General features: G+C 40.1%; 1 protein-coding gene across 12 annotated transcripts in view; it reads left to right on the top strand.

Annotated features, from left to right (window-relative positions):
• The window catches only part of LOC108092860 (protein sidekick), a 79010-nt gene that overhangs the window by 17224 nt on the left and 47688 nt on the right, over positions 1 to 14098 (top strand). For 8 of the 12 annotated variants that reach the window (XM_017192689.2, XM_017192687.2, XM_017192688.2 and 5 more), the window contains exon 3: positions 6675 to 6734. The exons of the other annotated variants lie outside the window; for them this stretch is intronic. In XM_017192689.2, coding sequence (XP_017048178.1) covers positions 6675 to 6734 — 60 coding nt within the window. The remainder of the gene's footprint in view (positions 1 to 6674; positions 6735 to 14098) is intronic. 12 annotated transcript variants of the gene reach the window in all.

Raw genomic sequence — 14098 nt, 5'->3', positions numbered from 1 at the left:
TCCTCCGCTGCAACCTTTTTTTTTCGACTGCTCGTAATTAAAAGATGCACAGCGTCCGGAAAGCAGCAGGGATCGGGGGGTTGAGGGTGTGAAAAGGGTGTGTGTGTGTGGAGTCTCTGGAGGGGGTGTACAATTTTCGGGGGTCTGGTCGCTGCTGGGTGGCACACATGTTTGACACAGATGCGAAAAGCTCGTAAAATGCGATAAAAAGGGAAAGCGCAGCGGAAAGGCAAGAATTTTCCAGCTGTAGCACACTGTAGTGCAATGCAATTTAAAACTGGAAATTATGTAGTGCAGTGTGGCAAAGATTTATCTGGTGTGTAGTTAGGTGTAAAATAGCGCGGTAATTACTTGTGCGCCGAAAAAGGGAGACCAATTTTTAAAAGCTTAAGCTTAATGCAAAGTGTCGCTTCTTTTCTTTAATTTTGTATTAAAAGTCATTATAACTCAAATATGCAGTACATTTGCAGTCGCCGATAGCCAAGAAAAAAATGAAAGAAAGAAAGGGAAAAAGGTGAAAAATTAATGACAGGCACGCCGCCGACAACAAAAATAATAAAGTCAAGCTTTTGGGGGCAAAGTAGAAAAGGTGTGTGGCCTTTTGCAAAATGCACATAGGTCAACCGAGTCTCGGCAAATATGTTTTGTATCTCGCTGTCTTTTTTCATCTGCCTGCCGGTGTATAGTACTGTATAGTATTTCTCGGATCCGGCGAGCATCCTAACCTCAAAAAGCGAGGGAAGAGGGAATCGTATGCCCGCGGGCGTCCTCCTCCTCGTCCTCCCCTTCAAAAATACTTGTGTGTGTGCAATGTGGCGCACTTCCTGGTTGCGCGGAGGTTGCTTTCCTTCTCTTATTTTTTTTTTTTTACCTCGAAAACCCCCTCCCAGTGCAGTGTGTTGTTGTTGTTGTTGCGCCTGCTTCTGTTTGTTAATGAACAGAATGATGGAAAACGTCCAAGGAGGAGAATTTGCGTACTAACTTACTGATAAATACCTTCTAAATAGGCGATTATTCTAAGGATGTTTTAAGAAATATAAACTGTTTTGTTGAGGGAAATATATATTGGAAATCCTTTGTATGTGCAAACGATCATCTCTTAAAACTAAGTTTGAATTCAAGGCAATCATAAAATTAAACATTTAAATTAATACATTATTTTGTTGTCCTTTAGCAGGGGATTACCAATTCTATAACCACACAGCTACCTTTAAAGTCAAGGCAAACAGCTGAGAGGGAATTTAGAGCCGAGCCGAACGCGGAAGCGTCAACATGTTCCCATCTCATCTTCTACTATCCTATCCCATCTCATCTTCTACTATCCTATCCCATCTCATCTCATCTCATCTCATGGCTTCCCATCTCATTGCTTCAGAATGTTTGTTTGCTCAGGACGGGGCAGACATTTTTCCAGCCATTTTCTCCCCCAAAGACCCCGACCATTTTCCATCATCTTTGGTGTTGTTGCTGCTGCTGCTGCTGCTGCTGGCTTTTGCTGCAACTATTTTGCAACAATTTTTTCCGCACTTTGCTTGTCAAATTATTTGTTGTTTCTGTTGGGGCTTTCCCACTCTATATACAGTGGCGAGCAAAAGTGAGTGCATGTTCGCAAAACTGACTTTCGTCGTCCATAAAAACGGAACGGTACGAGATAATTTAACAAAGTAAATTTTTTTATGTTTACTATTTTATTTATAACAAATGTGAAAAAGAATCAATATCATATAAGGTAAATTCTAAAAGTTAGAAAGAAAAAACCAAAAAAACACGCATAAACTCACTTTTGCACGTTTGAACCAAATTATTTAAATATATCCATTTTAATATTTGGTCCGCAAACCCTTATTAGCCATAATTTTATTAATGCATTTTGGCATTCCCTCTACCAAATTTTTTATAACATCTTCAGGGATTTGATCCAATTCCGATGTTACACGTTCCCAAAGGTTGGCCATGTTTGTTGGGGCTGCTTCTTACTGGCGGAGCCGTTTTTTCAAAATTGATCAAAGATTTTCAATCGGATTGAGGTCGGGACGTTGTGCTGGCCACTCCATTAGCTGAAAATGTTGTTTGCCAAACCATTTTTTGACAATTGTCGGTGTGTTTCTCAGACTGCAGCTCAAAAAAAGGCGAAATATGACTCCCAAACCGCTAGTCAAAGGTAGAAAAAAAATTATTGACAGACTCAGATGCTCGACTTATGATGTCCAAAATGTGAAAAGTCAAGCTGCTCATACCAAAGGGTGCTTCTATGGCCATTAATAAAAATGTTAGCCAGTGGACGGCCAGGGAGAGCACTGCATAACATTGGTTATGTGTCAATCGTTAAACCTGCATTATCTGCCTAGAACGTTAAAGCATAATTGGATATGCTAAAGACGACAAAAACTGGACTACTGATGATTGGAATCGTGTTATCTGGTCTGATGAATCCAAGTTAAACCGCTTTCAATCAGATGGAAAGAAATACTGCTGGTGCAAGCCCGGTGAACGTCTTCAAAGGCACCATGTAAAGCAAACTGTAAAACATGGCGGCGGAAACATAATGGTTTGGGGATGCTTCACATGGTGGCATGTTGGCCCTCTGCATTTGGTAGAAGGTAAAATGCGAAAAGAGGACTACCTAAAATTTTAAAAAATCAATCTTCCCAATTTTATGGAAAAATATGCTTATCCTGAAGACTAAATTGTTTTTCACCAAGAAGGGTGATCCAAAGCAAACACCGAAAATTGTCAAAAAATGGTTTGGCAAACAACATTTTCAGCTAATGGAGTGGCCAGCACAACGTCCCGACCTCAATCCGATTGAAAATCTTTGATCAATTTTGAAAAAACGGCTCCGCCAGTAAGAAGCAGCCCCAACAAACATGGCCAACCTTTGGGAACGTGTAACATCGGAATTGGATCAAATCCCTGAAGATGTTATAAAAAATTTGGTAGAGGGAATGCCAAAATGCATTAATAAAATTATGGCTAATAAGGGTTTGCGGACCAAATATTAAAATGGATATATTTAAATAATTTGGTTCAAACGTGCAAAAGTGAGTTTATGCGTGTTTTTTTGGTTTTTTCTTTCTAACTTTTAGAATTTACCTTATATGATATTGATTCTTTTTCACATTTGTTATAAATAAAATAGTAAACATAAAAAAATTTACTTTGTTAAATTATCTCGTACCGTTCCGTTTTTATGGACGACGAAAGTCAGTTTTGCGAACATGCACTCACTTTTGCTCGCCACTGTATATATATTTTTTTTTTAACTTGCTGTGCCATTTTGCGGAATGCGAACTGTGGGCTCCTTGTTGCATCGGTTCTAAACCGTTTGCGTTTGCCAGTGTTTCGCGCCCATTTCGGAACGTGTTTTCTTGCCATTTGCGGCTAAAGGCGAACCAAGCCAAGCCAAACCGAACCGAACAGAACAGTTTGTTTTCCCAACTTCCCGGACTCTCTGCATCCCGGAGTTAGTCTCTGTTTTTTATGCTGTTTGCTATAGTAATTAAAATCCCAAATGTCCATAAATAGAACAACTAGAAATGGGAATGAGAACGAGAACGAGAATATGAGGCAGCAACCCAAACAGAACTCACACAGAAATGGAAAGGGGGAACTAAGAGTAGAGAAACAGAAGCTGGAACTCAGATCTTTAATTGAGATCATAATTCATTGGAACTCTGCACTCGGACTCGCCGAAGATCCCTCAAAAACCAAAATCAAAACCGAGAACGCACATAAACATTTTGTCTGTTCCAGCAGGAAGTTCGTATTTAAAATAAAAAACTAGAGACAGTCACGCACAACTCACAGAACAAAATTGTAAACCAAATCCAGTGGACGGACGGGCAGGCTAGAATTTACAGTCAATTAGCATAAAGACCTTTGACTTCTCCGTAGTGTCGAGGCCTACGCCCATTTTCCTGCCTTCCGTTTCGTTTGCATTGGTGATATTAATCTGGAATTCGGTGCTGTAAAGTCCCTTTACTTGCTAACGAAGCAATACCGAATGTTTTTGGTAGTTTACCTAGGCCTTTAGCAATCTCTGGGTCAACAAACTGCGTGATTTGAGATTGTCGATGGAAGATATCAGTTTAAACTGTGTGATTTCAGATTGTCGATGGAAGATATTAGTTTAAAGCTCAAAGATTTTTTGTGTCTTAGGTCTTCAGGTGCTTAAAAAATGTATTTTTCTGGTTTACTTTTTGGTAAAAATTAAATATATATTTTATAGAAAGATAAAGTTTATATAATTTTTCATTACTAATTTAACATTATAGATTTTTTGTTCTACATTTTTTCGGTTCACTCTTTATTTGTTTATTTAGTTTCTTGATTACGTTTTATGTTTACTCTTGTCGTCTTGCGTTGAGAGTGCTGGTGTTGTCGTTTTACCGCATTTAAAAGTCATTAGTCGCAGGCCTCAATCAGCATTTCTCAGCCGTATCTGAAAAGGGGATTCCCCTTCCCCACTTTCATATTTCTACTCTTTTTCCATCTCTGTGTCTGCCCCTTTATTATTCCCTTATTCCCTTGGTGATTCTCCGCTTCTCCACTTCTCCAGTTCTCCAGTTCTCTGCTTCTGTTTTGGTTTGATCAGTTGGCCAAGTTCCCTGCCTCGGGGCTCTTTATCTATCATGCACTGTCATTAATTGTCGTTTAGTTTAGTCCTTGGTTTATGGCTTCCCCGGAACCACACAGCCCCACCCATTCGCCCATTCACCCATTACCCATCACCCACTCCCTGTCGGCGTAATTATGTCCATTAGCGTGCCGTGCCGCAGTTGCAGGCCACAAGAAGCCAGAAGGCAGTTTCAGATTCTCTGAGCCCGCTTCGAAAAGTCCAGGCCATTTGGCTCAATTGTCTTGGCACGTTTCTGGTTTTCTCCCTTCGGACGCCTCGGAACTTCAAACAAATTTGTGCAACTCACGCGGCCACATAAACACACACACACGCATACACACACATGCGTTTGGAACATCAATATGGAAGTTGATGCACAGAAAGAAATAAATTCAGGAGCAAAAATACACCCTAGTAGGTCGCCTATTATCGGAAAAAACCAGATAGGAATTTTGTAGGAGAGGCAAATTGGGATATTGGATGTTAAATGTTAATATTTAACTTTCTACTTTTATGTTTCTCTCTGTGCTGACCACTTGCCTCCCTGCAACGAGTTGTACAAGATTTATTTAGCCCTTTCCCTGTCTCCTTGTTCTGTCCTCGTAAGTTTAAAAATAATTTCCCTTGTTTTTTGCATAACTTCCAACGTCGGCCTATGTTCATATATCAGCCACTCAGAAAAAGGGCTGGAAATGGGTGGGGAATTAGGGAAAGAAAAACAAAATCCAAGAGTTATAACTTTGTTTTCCTTAAAGCAATTAAAAACTCAACATTGTATTTTAACCATAACCCAGATTCAATGCACTTTTAAATTGAATCAATTTTTTGTTGTTTAAAAGGCGTTTTATTTTTTAGACATCCTAATGCTTTTATTCACTTCCAATCCAAGACTCAATTTATGCAGAGGAGAATATTTTCCAGAAATTGTACAATTCCTCTGACTTATTTAAGGTGATCAGTTTTTCCCCCGTTTCCTGCGAGTCCTGCTTTGCATGCTTTTACCATTTCTGCCAAGATAAGGAACGGAAAAACTGGCGGGGAATCCCCGTTGCGCAAATGCTGCCAAAATGCATTTCTTCTTTCAAACGCTCGAGAGCAAGACAATTTTTGTTACTTGTCGTTCCCCCCCCAATTTTTATTTGATTTTTGTATATTTATTTACTTAGCCCCCGAATGTTGTTCATGACTTTCCATCGGTCCCTCAAAGATTTTCTGTATTTTGTGTCTGTTTGGTTTTGGTCGCGTGTGTTTGTTTGTTTACCAGTTTATTTGTCGTTCTTGGCTTTTTGGCACACTTAACTTGAGCAGTGAAACAGGCAGGGAACAACAAGTGAATCAATTCACTAGCTGATATTTATTAAATCGCACACTTGCATTGCTTCATAACTTTGTGTACTTTCATTGCTATATCTTGCACCATACTTAAATTTTATTTCATTTCTTCCCCACACCCATTGTTCCAATAAAAGGTCCAACCGAGGGCGCCACATTTTCGTATCGTGTCTGAGGGATAATACCCTCGTCAGCATTGAAATTGAGCCTGCCCCCCAATTGCTTGTTTACAGCCAATATATAAAGTTCCTCGAAAGAATTTTCTGTTCAATAGGCAGATGGTCGGTCAGTTTGTTTTAGGAGCTGCAAATGTTTGGACAGCTTCCTCCAACGACTACGGCCCCCTTGTTTTTTTCTTTTGTACCTCCTTCCCTGAATGTTTGCTTTGCCGCTTGTAGTTGGCGTTTAATTGGGCAGATAACGCGCGACGAGTTCATCGTCGAGAAGTCATTGTTATTGTTTATGTCACACATAACTGGGACACACAAATATACAAATATACACGAATGCCCAGAAGAAAGAGTAAGACGTGTACCCCACGAAATAAATGCCCCAAGTCGTCTGTCTTGATGGTCTCATGGCAGCTGTGTCTCTCGCCCTTTTGTGTGGCATTATTTAAGTGACCCCTTACTTTAATCTAAAACCCCCTCGCATTTTTATTCCAAGCTCTAGAACAATACCAAGTTATTCGAGTTTTAATCAATTTCTTTTGTTTTCGTTTCAGGTGAGTCGCCTTTCTTAGAAGCTAATTTAGTGGAAGTGTCGTCACGTAATCGTTTGGTTGGTAAGCCACTCAAAATTGATTGAAAACGATTTTGACTCATTTTAATCAAAACTCAACAAAAATATTCTCTTCAAATTTTTAACAATTTTATTTGATGTTACAAAATGGCAATCATGTTTCTGAGCACTTGACTTTCATTCATTTCATGTTGCCTTAATGTTTCGCAACTTTTTCCATTGATTAATCCGTTTATAAATGGGCAAACATTTCATTTTTTTTTCAACTTTTTATTTGTGTCTGATGCCAACGAAATCCCCATATTATTAGCCATCCCAACTCCCTTTATTGGTGTTTGGTCTGCCGTATTCCCTTTCATACCTCAAACTTTCTAGGGGAACTGGGATCTGGGGGAAGTACGAGTATTCAGTTTTCCGCTCTTATCCAGATGAGCAGCCATAAAGTCGAATTCCTTTATAAGGCTTCTGTTTTCCCAATGTTTAATTCGTTTTCCGACTAGGTTGTTGTTTTAATATACTTTTTGAAAATATAATACATAATGTATATTAAATAAAAAATAATTTATATTTGCATTAGTTGCAAGGTTTCACAAAGTGAAGTTCTTTTCAGTAGATAATAGTGTTAGGGCATTCAAGCATCGGTTTAAGGACTAGTTCTTCATCTCTTCCTTTTTCAGTAAAAATAATTTTTGTGTAGCTCGTGCGACCGCAGTTGAGAGTTCATTTGGTGTTGAAGGCTCCGGGCTTCGGAGAGGATGAGGAGCATTTGGAGCTGCTGCTGGATTACCCCTTCACTGATTATATTTTACTGCACTTGCCGGCATGTTTGGATTTTTGCCCCATTCAGACACTTTCTGGATGCCATGCTGCTGCTCTCATGCACATGCGAATGTTCTTTATGGAGTTAAAAATGCATATAAATCGCATTTAAATTTTATGGTTGACACTTTGTGCCCTGGTTTTTGTCTCATTTTGCTCTCTTTTCCACTCTTTCTCGCCGTCGGTCATATATTTCACTCGAAAATATTTCGTTTCTCCTCTGGCACTGCCGCCCAGGCAATTATTTCATTTTAATAAACCATAATTTATTTATTTTTTGGCTATTTTTAATTAAGTAATTGATAGATTCCGAAAAAGGCCGACCAACGATGGCCGGTGGTCGGTGGTGGGGGGCGCCAAAATCGATGGAATTTAATTAAATATTTTCCGTTTTCTTGTCCATAAACTTTTATGCAGTCAAAAAAGGGTTGCTTGCTTGCGAGTTCAACAAAGTGGAGTGGAGTGGAGTGGAGGTCACGAAAGCAAAGCTTCCTATTTTGGCTTGCTTCCGTTCCTTGCCTTTCACTTTTGGCGGTATCGTAGTCCCTAGAACTCGTAACGTCAAAATGTCAGCCGCCAGCACAAAGTAATCTGTAGTCCTTCCCCACCTGACTGGTCTGTTTTTAATCCCACCCGAAACGCACCTGGGCGCCCCTTTTGTTTGCCGCTTGATAATCAAACACAATTTACTACACGCACACCGCCCAAAAATGCGGAGGAGTTAGCTACCTAGTTTGCCAGCCTTTTGTTTTGCCTACTTATGTGCATTTTATTATTTTCGGTTTGGGGAAAAGTTAGGAAGCCAAGTCACAGGACAAATCACACAATGCCAGTTGGTCACGTTCGTGTTTCAAGTAATCTATGGAATAGGTTTACATGGAATAATTATTAGCTGATTATATTGAGAGTGTGGAGTTTTCATTAGTCAATTATTGTTGATTATCTCACTGAGTTTGGTGCGAGCCTCCACTCTTTGTGGCACACTATTGAGGTATAATCTCGTCCATTAAATTGTACTAATGTGTCTGGAGCAGAGCATTTTAAGTGTGACCAGGCTAATTACTATTTTCCACATAGGCAGCATGTTTACCGAAATTGCAGACAAGTGTGCAAGTCATTCTATGGTGACCCCCACAACACTGTACCACAGTCACACAGTCACACAGTCACACAGTCACAGTTTATTTGCCAACACTAATTATCCGCCACTAATTAGGTTCTGCTTCGACGGAGGCGTGGTGTTGTTCCTGACGTAAACTAATTTTCAAAGTCAATGTCGCGGCGTGGCCCCATGCACCACTTCCAACTTTTCCGCTTTTCCCCCACTTTTCCTCCACTTTTCCCCACTTTTCCCGCTCTTCGCGCTAACTGGTTAACTCCTTTTCCACGTAACGCAAGACTTTCTGTATTGCCCGGCTTTTCCTCTATTGGCCCATTTACCCAGGAGTCCTGGTGAAAACTCTCAGCCCCTTTGTGTTGGCCTCTGTATGTGTGTGTGTGTGTGTTTGTGGGTATTTGTGTGTGTGGGTGCGTGAGAAGTTTTCATTATATATTCATGCTAGGCACCTACCCACCCAAACAAAACCATTCACACACAATTTGCTATTAGACGCTCGTTGAAAACTTTTCGACTTTCGGTTCGCACAATTCAATCAACAACAACTGCAATGGCAACTCGGCTCTCAGTTGAAGAGAAAGGAGGAGAAAGTTGGGGGAAAGGGAGGAGGGAGAGATTATCAAAAATACATAGGGAGAACATTTTAAACTGTGATTAGTTTACTTCTTTAAATAAGGAAAAACATTGTGCTTAAAAAATTGCACAACAATCGCAGTCAAAGGGTGCGAATTTTATTGAAATAATTTTTAGCTGAACTATGATCCCTAAAAACATCTTAAGCTTCACTAATTTCTCTCACTGGCTTAACTTCAACTCATGCAGACTGAGATTTGTTCAAAACACACACACAGGCACGTAAGGAGAATGTGGCTATAACAAAAACGTGTTGATTTGCCGAAATCATTTTCATTTTGATTTTCATTTTTATCGCATGAGGAAAACTTCCTCGATGCAGAAAGTCAATTGTTTCAGCTTCTTTGTTCTATTGAGCTTGTGTTTCTGTAAGTTTTGCTTGTTGAATCCTCCGGATTGTTCACATCCCTACGAGCTGTCAATGTACCATAGTAATCATGAATTTATTCGCTGGCATAATGGTCTATTTTGTGACTAAAACAAATCTTAACTTAATACAAGTTTTATGATGCTGTACTTTAGTTGGATAATTTTCTATTTGTCTTGTATTTGCGCTACCCAATAAAATAAAGTCGCTGGAATAACAAATTTCTGTCTTCTGCAGCCCTTTCCACTTCGGTTAATGAATAATTAGGCAGAGAGTAAAGCATAATTTCAACTTAAATAATTGTCCCATCATTTCCGGAATGAAGTGCTGCCTCGTCGAGTGGCGCAAGAGTGGGGGAAGCGCCGAGTGGTCTTCTCGCTAGCGAGTCAAGTTAACATAGAATCCCTCTGAAGTGGCACATAAATCGTTGCCTACTTCAAGGGAATTTGTCGCAGAACTATTCGTCGCTCTTCCACAGCACTTGCACAGTACTGTATTTTCAGCTACTGTCGAAGGTAGATATCAAAAATTGAGTGTATATATACGAGTACAACTCTCTGTGTAGCATCCGTTCATGTGCGGAGTGGGGATTTTGGAATTTGCATGGCATCGGAAATAATTGGGGGGGCGGGGAGCTTTACTCTGTAGGAACAAAACGACAATGAAGGGGAGAGATTTGATTAGCTTTGTCAAATTGCCCAGCAACCGGAATTCATGTAACTTGTAGCTTGCTCCCGTCCGCCCACTGACCACGCCTTCTGGCCAAGTTGGCGAGCTTATGCAGTTGGCCATTTTGCAATGGTTTCATACAAATATGCGAAGGCCTCAATCAAAGCGAAATACAGGCATTTCGTCGACCGACTTTGATGGACCAAAATTCTCCGATTCACCACAAATACTTTTATGCATTTTTCTCGAACAAATATGGATCTTTTGTCAATAAGGAATTCTCCTAATACAACTATTTAAACATATTTCTTTATCCATGTTTTCCAACCGTGAATCATTTCCCCCACTTTGCTTACGATAATCGAAGCTGTTTTTCTTTAATCACCAACGAGGAACACTGTGGAAATAAAGATTGACAAAGTCCGATGATTCACGAATAAAAGAGTGAGTAATTCGATGTATGGAAAGCATGGAAATAAGCTTAGCAATCTTGTTCTGCAATCTCTATTCTATATTTCTCGCACAAAATGTATGCTCCTCCCGAGGTTTATCTCTCGGCTTTTACCATTCAATTGGCAGCTTTTGCATCCCTTCTGGTGATTCTTTTCATCTTGCGCTTTATTCATACATCCAGTCAGTCGCATTGGAGAAACATTACTAGATAAGTTGAAAGTATAAGCTGTTGATCCTTTCTTCCATATCACTTAAGGTCCATACATCTACTATATACATTTCCCTCATCAAGCAATTTAAATAATATATTTCAAGTGATCTCATCTGCGGACGAGATTGCCGCCAAGCGGAATAGATAATTTCCTTTCAGACTGCTGTTGTTTCCCCATTTTAATTAGATAACATGATTCGGAACATGTACTTTCCCTTATTAAATCCCAGTTCCCCCTCTTTTGGGGTTCGGCCCCTCAATCTCTGTGATCCCAGACGCAGACGTTGCAGGCGTTAATTAAAATTAAGAAAGAAATAATAAAGAATAGAATGAACTGGAAAATGCAGCTGGAAATGCAGCTCCTTATCGTTGGGGCTACGAGAAGGGAAATGTTAAGAGACCCCTCAACTATGTATAAATTCTGGAGTGGGGCCACAAGGGGGGGATAAGTGGAAATAAAACTTCTTATTCTTGGCTGCTGTCTGACAGGCGATAACAACACAAGTTGACTGCACTGTTTTTTTTTTTTTTTTTTTTTATTTGTATTTTTTGGAGTGTCTGTGTTTTTGATGGGGCGGGGAGAAAAGGGGGTTCGGAATTCGAATGCTCTTATTTAGAAATTATGCGCAACTTAGCCTTGTGTGTTTGTGTGTCCTTTTCTGATTCTTTTGCCACTTGAAGTGGAGCATTTCCACCGCTGCAGCTCCGTGTTCCTTCTCCGCTGCTCCGTTTCTTGTTGTCAACAACTTGTTCCCCGGCAAAAGTTTTGGAGCGATGTCTCAAGCCAAACAATAACCTATATCACTGGAAACAATTTCAACATTTTCACCTATAGTTTAACGTACCATATTTTATTACACTTTGTAAAAAAAACCTGTTAATCTTATGGTCTAATCTATTTTTTGCAAAATTAATTCGATTTCAAAGATATTTTATGTATTATGTAAAACGAAATAATTTTTTTTGGTGTTTTATTATTCAACTATCAGACAAAGACAAGTAAATCCTTCTACGAGGAGTCTAGGGGATTTCAGTATTGGCCTCACTTCAGTTTCAGCTGCGGGGCCAACAGAAACTCCACTAGGAAACTCCACTTGGAACGAGAGGGAGTCTACGTAGGCGGGGGAATTAGGGGTACCATGGATGGATGGATGTATGGATATGTGGAGCGGTATTCGAGCGGTAAAGGGGGGTGGCAAAGGGGGGCGGTAAAGGGGGGCTAATACTGAAAGAGCGAGCCTGCGTCTGCCTTGCGACTGATTGAATTGCCTGATTGCTCTGATTGCCGCCGCCAGACGTCATCAACATCATCAATTCAGCAGACAGATAAATGGGGGAGTGAGGTGGCAACAACAGTGGGTGCAACAGAAGTTCAGACCGAACTAAGTGGTTGAGTAACTGAAACATTTTCAAAAGAGATGATCACGTGAGCAGCTGAAGCCATACAATTCAAATTTTAAAACTGAGCCTATTGCATCCACATACTGCAAGAGATTGTTTCAGCAGCAATCTATTATCAATGAATATAACTTTAAATTCAAAATTATCTTATCAGAACGCACCATATCTTATCCCCAGCGCAGCACATTCATTTACAGCCCTCATGAGTCACGAGATACCATCTCAATAATATGAACCTGGGTCCCCAACCCCTTCCCTATATCATATATGTACGTATGTTAATCTCCCAACATTTCCGAACAAGACTGTGTCCCACTTTCAGGGCTGGTTTGCTTTTGGCTTACTTTTGTTATCTGCAGCGCCGCGATAAATGTGAAATGTAAACAGTTCTCACTCCACTCGATTTCGTTCGATTTTTTTTAGCACCGAGGCACCGAGATTTCGATAGCTAGCTAACTTAAATGGATCGATTACGTTGCGACCCGACGTTGCAGTAATACTTCAATTGGTTTAATTTTAATTTCTGTTGGTCGAGTCATCGACGAATGTTGTATTGGGAAATATGTGTTCTTTGCAATTGCTCGAGTGATGTATTAATGTGTAATCTTATCACTTGGGAACCAGATTCGGTAACAAATTGGGGTAATGTGCATGTTTTTTAAGCTCGTTTATAGGTTCGAAAGTTATCCAAGCTCTTGCAACATCTGTCGTCTACCTTCTGTTTTAAACACTCCCTTTTAAATGCCACTGAAGTGGAACCGACCGACCGACCAACCAACCCCCGATTCACCCCGCTTATTGGCTTCCTGTTCTGTTTTTTTTTTTTTTAGTATAACCGAGCACCAAGTACATTACCTCCTCTCTGGCTCTTTCACCGCCTACCTCACCACCCCCATACATTTCCATCTTCTTGGTTTCCTGCTGTTTTTTTTTCGCAAGCCGCTCAACTGAAATATGAAAATTTAAATTAACAAATAAACGAAATTGAGTTAACTTCCGTTGCAGCTTTTCGCTTTCTTTGGGGTGCGGTTGTTTCTTTTTTTTTTTTTTTTTTTTTTGGTGTGGCACGTTGATGTTGTGGTAGCTGTTGCAATTCTAGAGTTGCACTGCCAACAAAAACATCAACAACAACAACAATAACAACTGCAATTTGGGTTAAAATGATGGCGAGCGGGTTAACAAAGCATAAGCCAAGCAAAAGCAAAAGCAAAAGAGGCCTGAAAAGGAAAGAGTCAATGGCGCAGTAACAAAAGAAGCGAAATAAAAGAGCAAAACAAAAAGCCAAATTGAACAAAATGCAGTTCACTGCCTTCACTGCACTCCCCTTCTTCTTCTTCTTTTTTTCACCACATAGATGGGTGTGTGTAGTGTGTGTGTGTGTGTGTGTGTGTGTTGCAGCCACATTTCATTTGTTGTTTTTTCCTGCTATCGACACTTGGCGATTTGTTGCAGCGTCCACTCTTGGCTTTTTGATTGCCTTTGTGTGCGAGTGTGTTCTACTTTTCCGCACAGAGAGCCAAAAATACCCTGTAAATCGGGCGAGAGGTGTAATGGAACTATATTTGCTTGGCGCACATTGAACATAGTCAGACTTTTAAGAGATATTTCCTTAAAGGAAAGCCCATCCTGATGTAATTTCTACTTATCGAATATATTTGCAATTTACGAGTATGTCCTGGGTGATGTCATGAGTGATCTTGAGTGATTTGTGACCCTTCATCTATGCAGACACGTTTA

Source organism: Drosophila ficusphila, unplaced genomic scaffold (genome assembly GCF_018152265.1).
Source record: "Drosophila ficusphila isolate 14025-0441.05 unplaced genomic scaffold, ASM1815226v1 contig_198, whole genome shotgun sequence".
Taxonomy (NCBI): Eukaryota; Metazoa; Arthropoda; class Insecta; order Diptera; family Drosophilidae; genus Drosophila; species Drosophila ficusphila.
The sequence above is the reverse complement of the archived record's forward strand: the minus strand, read 5'-3'. Positions and strand labels throughout refer to the sequence as shown.